Raw genomic sequence first — 13,919 nt, 5'->3', positions numbered from 1 at the left:
AGAGTAGTAGGATTGTCCCCTCCCATTCCTGCTCATTAGTGTCAGCTGAAGGAGAGTCCACAAGGGAACTGGAAATCTGAGTAGATTTGACCCGGGCTGTGACAGCTGCCCCCACCCGTAAGGCCCAAGCACCAGCTCTCCATGTGTCACCTGAGAGCCGAGTCCCAGCAGCACCAGCAGTTGTGGCCCAAGCCCAGTGCCTGTCACATCACCCTCCCCGGCATACCTGTGACATGGGCTCAAAGTGGCATTAAAGATGTAAAAGGAGGCTCGGAGCCCATAGCTCAGCGGTTAGGGCACCAGCCACATACAATGCAGGTGGCAGATTCGAATTCAGCCCAGTCCTACCAAACAACAACAGCTACACCCAAAAAATGGCCAGGTGTCAAGGCGGGTGCCTGTATTCCCAGCTACTTGGGAGGCTGAGACAAGAGAATCACTTATGCCCAAGAGTTCGAGGTTGCTGTGAGCTGTGAAGCCATAGCACTCTACTCAGGGTGACATAGTGAGACTCTATCTCAGGGCAAAAAAAAAAAAAGGGATGTAAAAGGAGATACTTCTTTTCTTCAAAAAGTAAGCACAGGCTCGGCACCTGTAGCTCAGCGATTAGGGCACTGGCCACATACACCTGGGCTAGTGGGTTCGAACCCGGCCCAGGCCCATCAAACAACAATGACAACAACAACAAAAAAATAGCTGGGCACCATGGCGGGCGCCTGCAGTCCCAGCTACTTGGGAGGCTGAGACAAGAGAATCACTTAAGCCAGCGGTTCTCAACCTGTGGGTTGTGACTCCTTTGTAACAATGAAAATACATCCTGCATATCAGATATTTACATTACGATTCATAACAGTAGCAAAATTATAGTTATGAAGTAGCAACAAAAATAATTTTGTGGTTGGGGGTCACCACAACATGAGGTACTGTATTAAAGGGTCGCGGCATTAGGAAGGTTGAGAACCACTAGCTTAAGCCCAAGAGTTTGAGTTTGCTGTGAGCTGTGACCCAGGGCAACATAGTGAGATTCTGTCTCAAAATACAAAAAAAAAGGTAAGCACAGTGTGAGCATGGTGTGCAGGTTTGGCACCGGCTCCGCGTGCAGCGTGCCAGGTGCTACCTGGGATTCTAGAGAAGGAAAGGTAGTGTGAGCTCAGCTAGGAGCTGGGAGCTGCCTAAGCAGTCACACTGACTCTGGCAGCCGCTCTGAGCAGGGGCGAGGAGGCTTGGGAAACAAGGACAGCCAGCTAGTGAGCAGGTGCAGGGAGCGGGGCGGCAACACTGTCTCAAAAGCTTTCCTCTCAGTGATGCGGCCACATGTGGCAGGAGTTGCCTAGGGCTCAACTGTTGGGCAAACTCTGCCAATTCCTCCACAGGGTGTTTTTGTTTATTGGTTGGGTTGGTTGTGTTGAGACAGACTCTCACCCTTGGTAGAGTGCCATGGTATCCTAGCTCACAGCAACCTCGAACTCTTGGGCTCAAGCAATCCTCTTGCCTCAGCCTCCCAAGTAGCTGGGACTACGGGCATGTGCCATGATGCCTGGCTGGTTTTTCTATTTTTAGTGGAGACAGAATTTTGCTCTTGCTCAGGCTGGTCTTGAACTCCTGAGCTCAAGCAATCCTTGGTGCTGGGACGACAGGCGTGAGCCACAGCACCCGGCCCTTCACAGGGTCATTGTCATGGACTAATAATAAATTATTATTGTCAGACTAATAATAAATGTATTAGTCTGCTTGGCCAAACACCTCAGAATACACAGCCTGGACAGCTTAAACGGCACACACCGACTTCTCTCAGTGCCCACGTCCAAGATCTGGCGTCGGCAGGTTGTTTTGCCTGAGGCTTCTGCCCTTGGCTTGTGGACACCCACTTTCTTCCGTGTCCCTGTGTGGTCTTTCCTCTGTGCACACACATCCCTGGTGTCCATGTGACCAAATTTTCTCTTTTGTAAAGAACCAGTCAGATTGGGGTAGAACCTACCCGAATGACATAATTTTAACTAAATTATGTTTTTAAAGGCCCTGTCCTCCAATGCTGTCACTTTCTGAGGCCCTGGGGGTTAAGGTTCAATAGATGAATTTAGATGGGACATAAACTCAGCCCATGACTATGGATTTCTCCAGTTTCAGGGCCTTTGGCCAAGATCCTCACCTGGCTTCTTCCGAGGCGCGTTTTCTCTCTCTCCCTCGCTCCGCCCTTCTCCTTCCCTTTCTATACTTGTTATTCAGTCTCCCTTCTACGTGCTTTCCCTGCCTCTAAATCCCAAATTCTGGTTTTTCTCACCCCTTGTTAGACATTACCCTTTAATAGATAAGCAGATACCATGTTTGTCCTACTTACATTTATACAGAACCACATACATTTTAGGAATATTTTTGAAACGATGGATGGTCATCCTTTGATATATTTTAAAAGTATCGTGATCAAAAGTAATTTTTTACTGTATGGTACAGAGTAATTTATCTTCTTCCTGGAAACTAACTCAAAAACACTATGATTTAAAGGCTGTTTACTCTTTTCTAAATGCCAAGAATGTAACCTTCAAAATATTCTATGCTCTGAAACAGAGGTTCTTATTTTGTTTTTTAGAAAATTATATTATCAAAATGACACCAACTGCAGACCAGAAATGTGCTTTAACAAAATGTCTCATGCAGCTAAGGGGAGTGCGCACATGATTGATATCAAGAGCTGGATAACCACTGATTTTTTCAAAGTTTGGAAATTATGTACTGTGCAGAGGCCCGGGTCTGGGTCTGCACTCTCACCATCTCCAGGCTGGGCCCCCGCAGCCCTTCCTCGTGAGTGCATAGGTCACCCTGGATGCAGCTGCCCACTCGGCTACTCTGGCTGTGGGTCCACCCGTGCTCAGGAGGGTGGGTGTCGGGTAGGCAAATATCGACCTACTTAACCACAAGGCTTGATTTTTTTCCAAGGCCCTTCAGAATTCTCTGAGTTTCAGGGCCAAGCGGTGGACCCCCGTTTCTTTTCCTTTCCTCTCCGGTAACTCGTGTCCTGTTTCTGACTTCTCACTGATCTCGCCATAAGTCTGTGACCTTGGCCACATCCGGGTATTGTGTACGCTGCAGTCCTCACCCGTGTGGGACGAGTCCTCCAACTCAGGGCCCCATCTCTTCAATGTAAGACCATATATTTTTCAAATATTTATGACTTTATATTTTTCTCTTTGTGAGTTGAATAAGATCTAATAGCTCTAGCTATGTACAAGTAGAGGACCTTTAGTTTTAAACCCAGAGCATCATACATACAAACCTACAGAACACACAACCCACAGCATTGCCTCACTCACATCACCCAGGCCTTGCCACTGGCTGCTTCTCTGTCCAGAGGCCAGTCCCTTGCTCTCTCTGGACCTCATTTGCTGCGTCCTGACGGAGAGTAACAACCGGCGCCCTGCTTGGTGCACATGGTGGTCAGGAGATAACAGAGGGGCGAGCAGACGCCACGTGTTATCAACAGGTGCTGTCAGGACATCTGAACCACAGTGTCCACAGATGTATCCCCAGTCGTCCTTGTCCCTGATCCTTTGACACAACAGCACTGTGTCTTGAAGACCTTTTTCCTCCCATTAACTTCCATTATAATAAATACTTCTCTAGAGAAAATGTTAATCTCAAAATCTTGTGATATTAAAATTAAGAACATATAAAACTGTTTGAAAGCACCAATTCAAGTGAAAGACGGTTGTTTTGCGACAATTATATAAAGCAATACTCAAAATATATAAATTAAATTTGTTCCAGCTGGATTATCAGCCACTGTGTAAGGTAAGGTCCTTAGGAGTTTTAAGGGTAATTTTGATAAAACAATTAAAAGTCTTAAAAGTAGCTTATTGTATTTACTAAGTTATCATCCGAAATGAAAACTCTAAGGTTTTTTTTATGTACCTTCATATTATTGCTATATTTTAGTCTTGTTTTGCAGATAATAGTAAAGTCATGAGGATACACAGCAGGAGATTGTTTAGCTACGGGCAGCCTCTCCAGGGAATTTTTTGTTTGTTTTCTTGTTTGTTTGTTTAACCAGAGGAGGGGAACACCAAGGCACCAAAACTGAGAGTCTTTCCCAGTCTCCCAACACCCTCGCACTGTAATCCATCAGATAACCCTGTCACCCCTGCACTGTCTACTTCTCAAAGACAACAACCCAATGTTTTAAATGTAAAAAGAAAAAACTTGTTAATGATTATTCTACTTATAAGAATTTCTTCTCAGCCCTCACCCAGCCCGCCCTCCCAGCTGCCACCAGTCGCTGGACGTGCAGAGTCGTCGACAGGCCTGAGCACACACAAGTGAGGCTGCGCCTTCCTCATCTGCCCCCTTTTGCCTTATAATGAGGTTATTGGAACAGTCGTGACTGTGTTCCCAGTTCATTCCCTAGAGTCTTTTTTCCCTGAAACAGCACTGTACTTGGGCCAAGATTCTTGATTAGTCATTCAACCGAAAGGAGAAATGGGGGTTTTTAGGAGAGAACATACTGGTGGGCACTTCCATGTGTTTGAAAATAAACAGGAAGACAAAAATCAAGTTCCCAGCACTGGGAAGCAAAGCATCACCTGTACCTGATACAGGGAATTCAGTTATAGTTATTGGACTTACCCCCAAAAATGTAATTCCCATTTTACATGTAAAGAAATGAAGACCCAGGGGTCTGAAGGAACTTGGCTGGGTAAGAACATGAGCCTGCCTGTGGGAGGCGCCCAGAGCCCCCAGAGCAGTCCTCTTGGGTCCGTGGTGGTCAGTCCTGTCCCCTCTTTCAACACCCCTTGGTGTTATCACAAGGCTTGTTTGGCCTTTCTTCTAAGGTGTATTTCCAGTCTCCCTCGACATTTTATTGTCTGGGCCGTGTTCAAGTGATAAGACATACACTGATGCTATTGTGGCAATGTAATGTAATGTCCTCATCAACACTGCCAAGATTAAAAAGTTTAGCCTCCACATGACTTCTTTATAAGGAGGATTTAATTTGCATGTCTCCCCATGTCAATGCTTTCAGGAGAAAGATCCCTGATTAACACGTGTGCCCCTCTCATACCATCCCCAATTGTTCACAGTTTCCCTGACAGCTGACCCAAAAAATGCAGGCCACAGCAGGCGAGGTGGCTCATTCCTGTAATCCCAGCACTCTGGGAGGCCCAGGTGGGTGGATCTTCTGAGCTCACAAGTTGGAAACCAGCCTGAGTCAAAGCAAGACATCGTCTCTAGAATTAGCCAGGCTGGCTCCATACCTGTAGCTCAGCAGCTAGGGTGCCAGCCACATATACCAGGGCTGGTGGGTTCAAACCCAGCCCAGGCTTGCCAAACAACAAGGACAACTACAACAACAAAATAGCCAGGCGTTGCGGCAGGCACCTGTACTCCCGGCTACTTGGGAGGCTGAGGCAAGAGAATCAGTTGAGCCCAAGAGTTTGAGGTTGCTGAGAGCTGTAATGCCATGGCACTCTACCCAGGGTGACATAGTGAGACTCTGTCTCAAAAAAAATAAATAAAATTAAATAAAATAAAAATAAAAATAGCCCGGCGTTGTGGTGGGCACCTGGAGTCCCAGCTACTGGGGAGGCTGATGCAAGAGGATTGCTTGAGCCTAAGAGTTTGATGCCACAACACTGTGTGATACTGTGATACTGTGACAAAGTGTTACTGTCTCAAAAAAGAAAAAACAGGCCCACACTTGTCACTCCAGCAGCCTCAGGCCTTTGAGCTTCCTGGTGAAATAAATGTATGAGGTTGTTCATTACACAGATGAAAAACCAATCAGTCACAGAAAGGGGAGGCTGTCTGCTGAGGACATACAGCTTGACAGAGGAGAGGGAAGATGGGAGGCAGGTCTGCCCCTATCCAGCTCCCCTCCGGAAGGACAGCCTCCATCTATCCTCACCCAGGTGTCCAGACCCAGGAGCTCAGCAATCACTCAGAAAGTGATTATAGAATTTTAAGATATGATTTCTGACCATATGAAGAATTATTTTTGCCCTGAATTATTCTGAAAAGAGATGACATCTACTAAGATAGAAGAGAATGAAAATTAAAACTGGTAGAATTTTTTTTTTTTTTTTGCAGTTTTTGGCTGGGGCTGGGTTTGAACCCGCCACCTCCGGCATATGGGGCCGGCATCCTACCCCTTTGAGCCACAGGCACGGCCCAAAACTGGTAGAATTTTATAATTTTGACATTTAATATGTTTAGATTTCTTAAAATGATAATTAGTACTATTTTTTAATTAAGTATGAGCACCTAAGACAGCATTTTAGCATCACTTCTGAAAAACGTGGGAAGACTTTGCTCAGAAAGTGAATTTCTTTAGTTACATTCATTGATCAACTAATCGTCCTAGATGGTTATCTTTGAAATTTCCTAACCATTGGGTCCCCTTTGTTAAATTTACACCAGTGGGACTCAACTCAATTGATATAAATTGTATCATCAAGGTAAAGGTTAAAAAGCATATTAAAGGCAGGCAGACAAACCTAAAGGGAAAGTACATTTCCAGATAAAGGCACATTCCTCAAGCCCCACTTTAAAAATAAAACTAACACTTGTTCTACTTAGAACACAACAGTCAACTGTTCAATTCAGAATAGGAAATATTGTAAACATGACATTGTTTTGCTTTTTGTTTTTTTCCTCTTTCGTTTGTTTGAGACAGAGTCTCACTTTGTCACCCTAACATGACAACATGGTGTATCCATTTGTAGTCAGTTGCTGGTTTGGGAAGTCAAATTGGTCATTTTTATACTAATGCTAAGCATTTTGGTTCTGACGGGTAACCTTTACAAGATTCTTTTGCTGCACAAATTCACAAAGCCCTTTGCAAACATTCCCTTCATTAGGGGTGAAGTGCTTCACAACTGCTCTACTCTCTGAGGATGGGAAAGCAGCTCCGCCCCATACTGGGTTTACCAGCAGTTTTAAGGTGTCTTTGCTCATTGACCTAGTTGATAAGGGCTTTGGGTTGTGACCCTCTAAGAGATTTTCTTGTGTCTTTGGAGTATGTTGAACTTTAGTTCTTTTTTGTTGTCTTTGTATATTAGGCAGTTAAAGTTAAACATCAGAGAAGTGATAGAGCTCCTGTTGTTGATTGAATTATGTCCCCCTGAATTCATATACTGAAGCCCACCAGTCCTTAGAATGTGATTCCATTTGGAAATGGGACCATGATCGAGGTGGATGAGGTAAAAATGAGGAACAAAGGATGAGGCCGTAATACATGTGACCAGTGTCCTTATAAGAGACGGGGAAACACCGAACATGCACCTGCACAGACCAGGCCCGTGTGAGGACTCAGTGACGGAGGGGTCTGCACACCTGGAACACAGCAACTACCTGCACAGACCATGGCCGTGAGGACTCAGTGAGCAGAGGGGTCTGCACACCTGGAACACAGCACCTACCTGCACACACCACGGCCGTGAGGACTCAGTAAGCAGAGGTCCATCTGCACACCTGGGACACAGCAGCTACCTGCACACACCACGGCCGTGTGAGGACTCAGTGAGCAGAGCGGTCTGCATACCTGGGACACAGCAGCTACCTGCACAGACCACGGCCATGTGAGGACTCAGTGAGCAGAGGGGTCTGCACACCTGGGACGCAGCAGCTACCTGCACACACCACGGCCGTGTGAGGACTCAGTGAGCCGAGGGGTCTGCACACCTGGGACGCAGCAGCTACCTGCACAGACCACGGCCGTGTGAGGACTCAGTGAGCAGAGGGGTCTGCACACCTGGGACGCAGCAGCTACCTGCACAGACCACGGCCGTGTGAGGACTCAGTGAGCAGAGGGGTCTGCACACCTGGGACACAGCAGCTACCTGCACAGACCACAGCAGTGTGAGGACTCAGTGAGCCGAGGCCCGTCTGCACACCTGGGACACAGCACCTACCTGCACACACCATGGCCGTGTGAGGACTCAGTGAGCAGAGGTCCATCTGCACACCTGGGACACAGCAGCTACTTGCACACAGCACAGCCGTGTGAGGACTCAGTGAGCCGAGGCCCGTCTGCACACCTGGGACACAGCACCTACCTGCATACACCAAGGCCGTGTGAGGACTCAGTGAGCCAAGACCCATCTGCACACACCAAGGCTGTGTGAGGACTCAGTGAGCCGAGGCCCGTCTGCACACCTGGGACACAGCACCTACCTGCACACACCAAGGCCGTGTGAGGACTCAGTGAGCCGAGGCCCCTCTGCACACCTGGGACACAGCACCTACCTGCGCACACCAAGATCGTGTGAGGACTCAGTGAGCTGAGGCCCGTCTGCACACCTGGGACCAAGGCCTTCAGAAAGACCAGTACGGCTGCCATGTTTTTGGACTTCCAGCCTCCAGAACTATGAAGAAATAGACTTCTGTTGCTTAAGCCACCCAGCCTGTTGTGTTCTGTTAGGGTAGCCCAAGCAAACTCAGATGAACTCTAAGATCACCTACAGAAATTCACTTTTATAGAGAAGGAAACGGGGCATCTAAATCTCCTGGCCAGAGTTACACAAGTTACTAAAACACCCAGAATTCAGCCCAGTCACCCGCGTGTTGTTCATACTCTTCCTCTGTAAGAAGTAAGAGCTTGTAAGGGGAAAGTCTTTTCTTTTTTGCTACCACTAACTGTTATGGGTCCCAAGCTGTGCTCTGGGCACCACAGAAGTCCGCACTCTACAAGGGGCCTGCGATGGAGGGTCCTACCTTAAGGCAAAATAACAAACTTCTCCCAATTTGCAGCAAGGGAAAAAAGAAGTTCAGTGAAATGATCTCATCTTATTGTTAAATAAAATTTTCTTAGACTTTGGTGTTTAAAGAAGAATGAATACGTAGCAGTAAAGTTATCCAGAAGAATATAGGAGAAAAGAGGCAGTGAAAACCATACAAGATATTAACAGGAGTGAAGCACTGTAAAACGGGGCTCAGTGATAACAACAGCTGAGTTCTCTGGGGGAGAAAACTTAGGAGTAGTAGATATCCTAGCAGTATTGAAAAAGAAGGAAGAGGTTGGGTCCAATGAGAAAAATTAAGGATAAAATTAGAGCTATAACTGCGGATTCAGAAGGGTATTTAAAAGTCCTAAGGCATTCAGTGTTCTGGGTCACGCCTATGATCCCAGCACTATGGGGGGCGGAGGAAGTAGGATCACTTGAGGCCAAAAATTTGAGACCAGCGAGACCAGCCTGGGCAACAAATGAAATCATGCCTCCTGTATAAAATATTTTTTAAAAACCCCCAAACAGGGCGGTGCCCGTAGCTCAGTGGCTAGGGCGCTGGCCACATACACTGAGGCTGGCGGGTTCAAACCCGGCCTAGGCCAGCTAAAGCAACGACAACTGCAATAAAAAAAATAGCCGGACATTGTGGCAGGCACCTGTATTTCAGCTACTTGGAAGCCTGAGGCAAAGATTCACTTGAGCCCAAAAGTTTGAGATTGCTGTGAGCTGTGACACCACAGCACTCTACCCAGGTCAACAGCTTAAGACTCTGTCTCAAAAAAAAAAAAGAAAAAAACAAAAATCATAAGAAAAATGATAAACATTTTATGCCAATAAATTTAAAAACAGGCAAGATGGTTAATTGTTAGAAAAATGTTACCAAAATTGATTGAAGAAATAGTCTAAACAATTTCAACCATTTAAAAAATTGATAGGCTGGGCACAGTGGCTCACACTTGTAATCCCAGCACTCTGGGAAGCTGAGGTGGGTGGATGTCTTTAGCTTAGGAGTTTGAGACCAACCTGAGCAAGAGCAGGACCCTGTCCCTAAAAAATAGCCGGGAGTTGTAGTGGGCACCTGTAGTCTCACCTACTTGGGAAGCTGAGGTAAGAGGATCACTTAAGCCCAAGAGTTTGAGGTTGCTGTGAACTGTGATGCCTTCGCACTCTACCAAGGACAAGAAAGTGAGACTCTGTCTCAAAAAGTTAAATTAAATTAAATTTAAATTTAAATAAAAAACTGAGATGGATCAATAGAGTAGCTATAGTTTGCAATGACCTATTATATATTTCAAAATAGCTAGAAGGGAAGAATTCAAATGATTCTAGCATAAAGTAAAGATAGATATTTAAGGTGACAGACAGTACATCTAATTTGATCTTTATAAGTTATATGAATGTATTAAATTATCACATGTACCCTGAAAAAATTAAATAGGTAAACAAGTACATCTGTTATGTACTGATAAAAAAACTTAAAGTAATAATCAAAAAATGGATAATCAAAAAACATACCTGCCCACTACAATGAATGAATGAATAAAATGGATGGATGGGTGGATTGTTAATTGATTTCATGGGAGACTGAGGCAGGAGATTCATTCGAGCCCAGGAATTTGAAGCTACAGTGAGCTGTGATCATGCCACTGCACTCCAGCCTGGTGACAGAGCAAGACCCTATCTCTTAAAAAAGAGAGAGAAGAATAGATCTGTTCCCCAATCTGGAATGGTGGTGAGGTGTCTATTGTAGAAACCAGGACCCAGGAAGAAAGAGTTTAAGGAACTATGGTTTATTCAGTATTCAGAAGAAGAGCTTACTGTACAAAAGAGAGGCCAGTAGGTGAGGCTCACACAGTGAGAAGAGCCTTCATGAGCATTTGTAAGATGATGGGTTCCACTGCCAAGGACTGCCTGAATGTGAGCTCCAAAGACGGGTGTCCATTGCAGCATGTGAATTGAGGGGATTCCTTAACCAAGAGGAGACCTGGCTTCATGGCCACAGGTATTTTTTCCAGCCCTGAAGTTCTTCACTTATTTTGATGAAGGAAGACAAAGCTGCCTGCAGATCTGAGTGTCCTTGAACTCTGTGCCCCCGGCACCACTGGCCACACTCAGCTCGTGGCGTGGGGTCTCAGTTCCGTGAAGTGATGGGCCCACTGCACTGTGAGCAGCTGGTCTTGGCAGCATGTGTGTTCCACGTCCTGACCGTGAGACCACACAGCAGTGTGGCCGCTACACCTGAGCTTGTGCATGAATGTGTGCCAAGACTTGTTAAATAATATTATTTTTTTAAAAAGCAATTAAAAAAAATAAATTTCATGGAGGTGCCCACATGCAGTTCAATTTCTTATCTGCATCTCTTTCCACCATCTAGGACCAACATCTCCCTAACTTCTGTCCTGTTGTCCCATTTTTTTTTTTTTTTTTTTTGAGACACAGTCTCACTTTATCACCCTCGGTAGAGTGCCATGGCATCACAGCTCACAGCAACCTCCAACTCCTGGGTTTTAGGTGATTCTCTTGCCTCAGCCTCCCAAGTAGCTGGGACTAAGGCGCCCGCCACAACGCCTGACTATTTTTTTGTTGCAGTTTGGCCGGGGCTGGGTTTGAACCCACCACCCTCGGTATATGGGGCCGGCGCCCTGCTCACTGAGCCACAGGCGCCGCCCCTGTGTCATATTTTAACGGGTCTTTGGGGATAGTCCAAAGGAACTGACATTGGAATTGGGGTGTGTGACTACCTTCAGATGTCAGATGAACTTGGACAGAAATCATTCTCATGTGTATGCTTACAGTTCTTAACTTGGAACAGGAGGGGCTCCCTGGACTGTCCCTCAGATGCTCTTCCGCTCTGATCCCAGGGCACTGACCACACACACTCAGTGTGAGCACCCACCATGGGCATCTCGGCTCCACTACTCAGCAGTCCCTGGGTCAGGCAGCACGGTGCTGGACCACACACGAGAGACTCTGCTGGGGTGTTATATTCAGGCTTCTGTTGTATCTCATGTCAATTTAAAACTGGGCGCTTCTCCAGTCAGCCTTTTCCCCTGCCACAATGGATGAATGAATGGATAGTGTTAATTATTTCATGGTCAAATAATTCAATAATAGAGAAGTACATAGGATCCCCCCCATCTTACCACCTTTTCCTTACTACCTTTCCTTACTCCAATGAAGATGGAATTGTATCTTCCAGATTTAAGTTAAAAATATATTTAAATAGAAATTAATGTATATAAACAAAGGATTGCTTGGGAATTCATTTTTATATAAATAGGAGATCACATATTTTTCTAAGAGTTTTTATTTAATTCTTTATCTACAAAATCTTTCCAGTTTAATACATAAACAGCTACTTCATTCTTTTTACAGAAAAAAATCCTTTTAATAAAATAATCAGCTCAGCACCTGTAGCTCAGCAGCTAAAGTGCTGCCCACATGCACCGGGGCTGGCAGGTTGGAACCCGGCCCTGGCCTGCCAAACAACAACAACTACAACAACAACAAAAAATAGCTGGGCATTGCGGTGGGCGTCTGTAGTTCCAGCTATGTGGGAGGCTGAGGCAAGAGAATCACTTAAGCCTAAGAGTTTGAGGTTGTTGTGAGCTGTGACACCATGGCACTCTACCAAGGGTGACATAGTAAGACTCTGTCTCCCCCCAAAAAAATAATAATAAAATAAAATAATCAAGTTGCAAACTGATTTGACTTTACAGCTCACCAAGCCAGCTCCTTTTTTTTTTTTTTTTTTTTTTTTTTTTTTTTGAGACTAAGTCTCACTCTGTACCCTGGGTAGAATGCCGTGGTGTCATAGCTCACAGCAACCTCAAACTCTTGGGCTTGAGCGATCCTCTTGTCTCAGCCTCCCAAGTGTTTGGGAATGCCAGTAAGTGCCACTAGGCCCGGCTAGTTTTTCTATTTTTCAGTAGAGATGGGGTCTGGCTCTTGCTCAGGCTGGCAGGCCAGCTCCTTCGATTGAACTATGAAGAACTGAGTTTTAGAAAGCGTGCTTATTAACTTTACTTGATATGACAATCCTATGCTAGATAGGTAGTATAACACAGCCTACGCAGTATTGTTAGTGTTGTAATTAAAACTCATGTGTATGTTTATTCATGCTCTGACTTGTTTTTTGTTTTTTGTTTGTTTGTTTGAATCTCACTTTTTTCACCCTCCAGTAGAGTGATGTGGCATCATAGCTCCCAGCAACCTCAGACTCTTTAGCTCAAGTGATTCTCTTGCCTCAGCCTCCCAAGTACCTGGGACTACAGGCTCCCACCACGACGCCCAGCTATTTTTATTTTTTTAAGAGGTGTAGTCTCACTTTTGCTCAAGCTGGTCTCGAACTCCTGAGCTTAGGCAATCCACCTGCCTCGGCCTCCCGGAGTTCTGGGACGACAGGCGTGAGCCACTGCACCCAGCCATGCTCTGCCTTGTAATAACAGCATTTGAAGTAGCTGAGATCAGACTTTAAGTCCCCTCACAGGCTGGCAAGCTTCCCTGCCACCCCCGACCCGGCAGAATGTTCTTGGCGATGAGAACATCATCCGTGTCCTATATCTGGCAAGGTGTGTAGCTACTGAGCAAGCACTTGAACTGCTACTAGTTGACTGAGGAACTGAATTTTTATTTTACTTTATTTTATTTCATTTTATTTTAAGAAGCCATGTGTGCCCTATGCAATCTGGACAGCTCAGGACTAGTAAAAGTTTTAAAATATGGTTTCTTTTTTTTTTTTTTTGCGACAGAGTCTCAAGCTGTCACCCTCGGGACAGTGTCATGGCGTCACAGCTCACAGCAACCTCAAACTCTTAGGCTCAAGCCATTCTCTTGCCTCAGCCTCCCAAGTATCTGGGACTACAGGCGCCCACCACAACACCTGGCTATTTTTTTGGTCTACTTGTCATTGTTTGGCAGGCCTGGCAGGGTTCGAACCCGCCAGCCCCAATATATGTAGCTGGCGCCCTAGACACTGAGCTATAGGTGCTGAGCCTAAAATATGGTTTCATGTGTACATAAAAAGCATATTATTTCACTATTGTAATGCCAAACTCTTTCCTCTCTCTCTAGATTCCATCACTCAGCACAAGGTATGTTCCCCTGAAAACTACCTGTTGCTGTGATGACGCAGACATCAGTGGCCCATGGCAACTGCAGGCAGCTCGCTAAGCTGTCTTTGGACGTGAAATGAAAAACAGC

General features: G+C 45.7%; 2 protein-coding genes across 2 annotated transcripts in view; one reads left to right on the top strand and one right to left on the bottom strand.

Moving 5' to 3' along the window:
- DEFB1 (defensin beta 1) overlaps positions 1-13,919 on the bottom strand; it is a 229,237-nt gene that overhangs the window by 8,483 nt on the left and 206,835 nt on the right. The window lies entirely within an intron of this gene.
- Positions 1-13,919, top strand: part of MCPH1 (microcephalin 1) — a 219,724-nt gene that overhangs the window by 199,255 nt on the left and 6,550 nt on the right. The window contains exon 14 of the mRNA XM_053597745.1: positions 13,791-13,810. Coding sequence (XP_053453720.1) covers positions 13,791-13,810 — 20 coding nt within the window. The remainder of the gene's footprint in view (positions 1-13,790; positions 13,811-13,919) is intronic.

This window comes from Nycticebus coucang, chromosome 7, assembly GCF_027406575.1.
Source record: "Nycticebus coucang isolate mNycCou1 chromosome 7, mNycCou1.pri, whole genome shotgun sequence".
NCBI lineage: Eukaryota > Metazoa > Chordata > Mammalia > Primates > Lorisidae > Nycticebus > Nycticebus coucang.
Note: the sequence above shows the minus strand (reverse complement) of the source record. Positions and strands in the feature narration are given on the sequence as shown.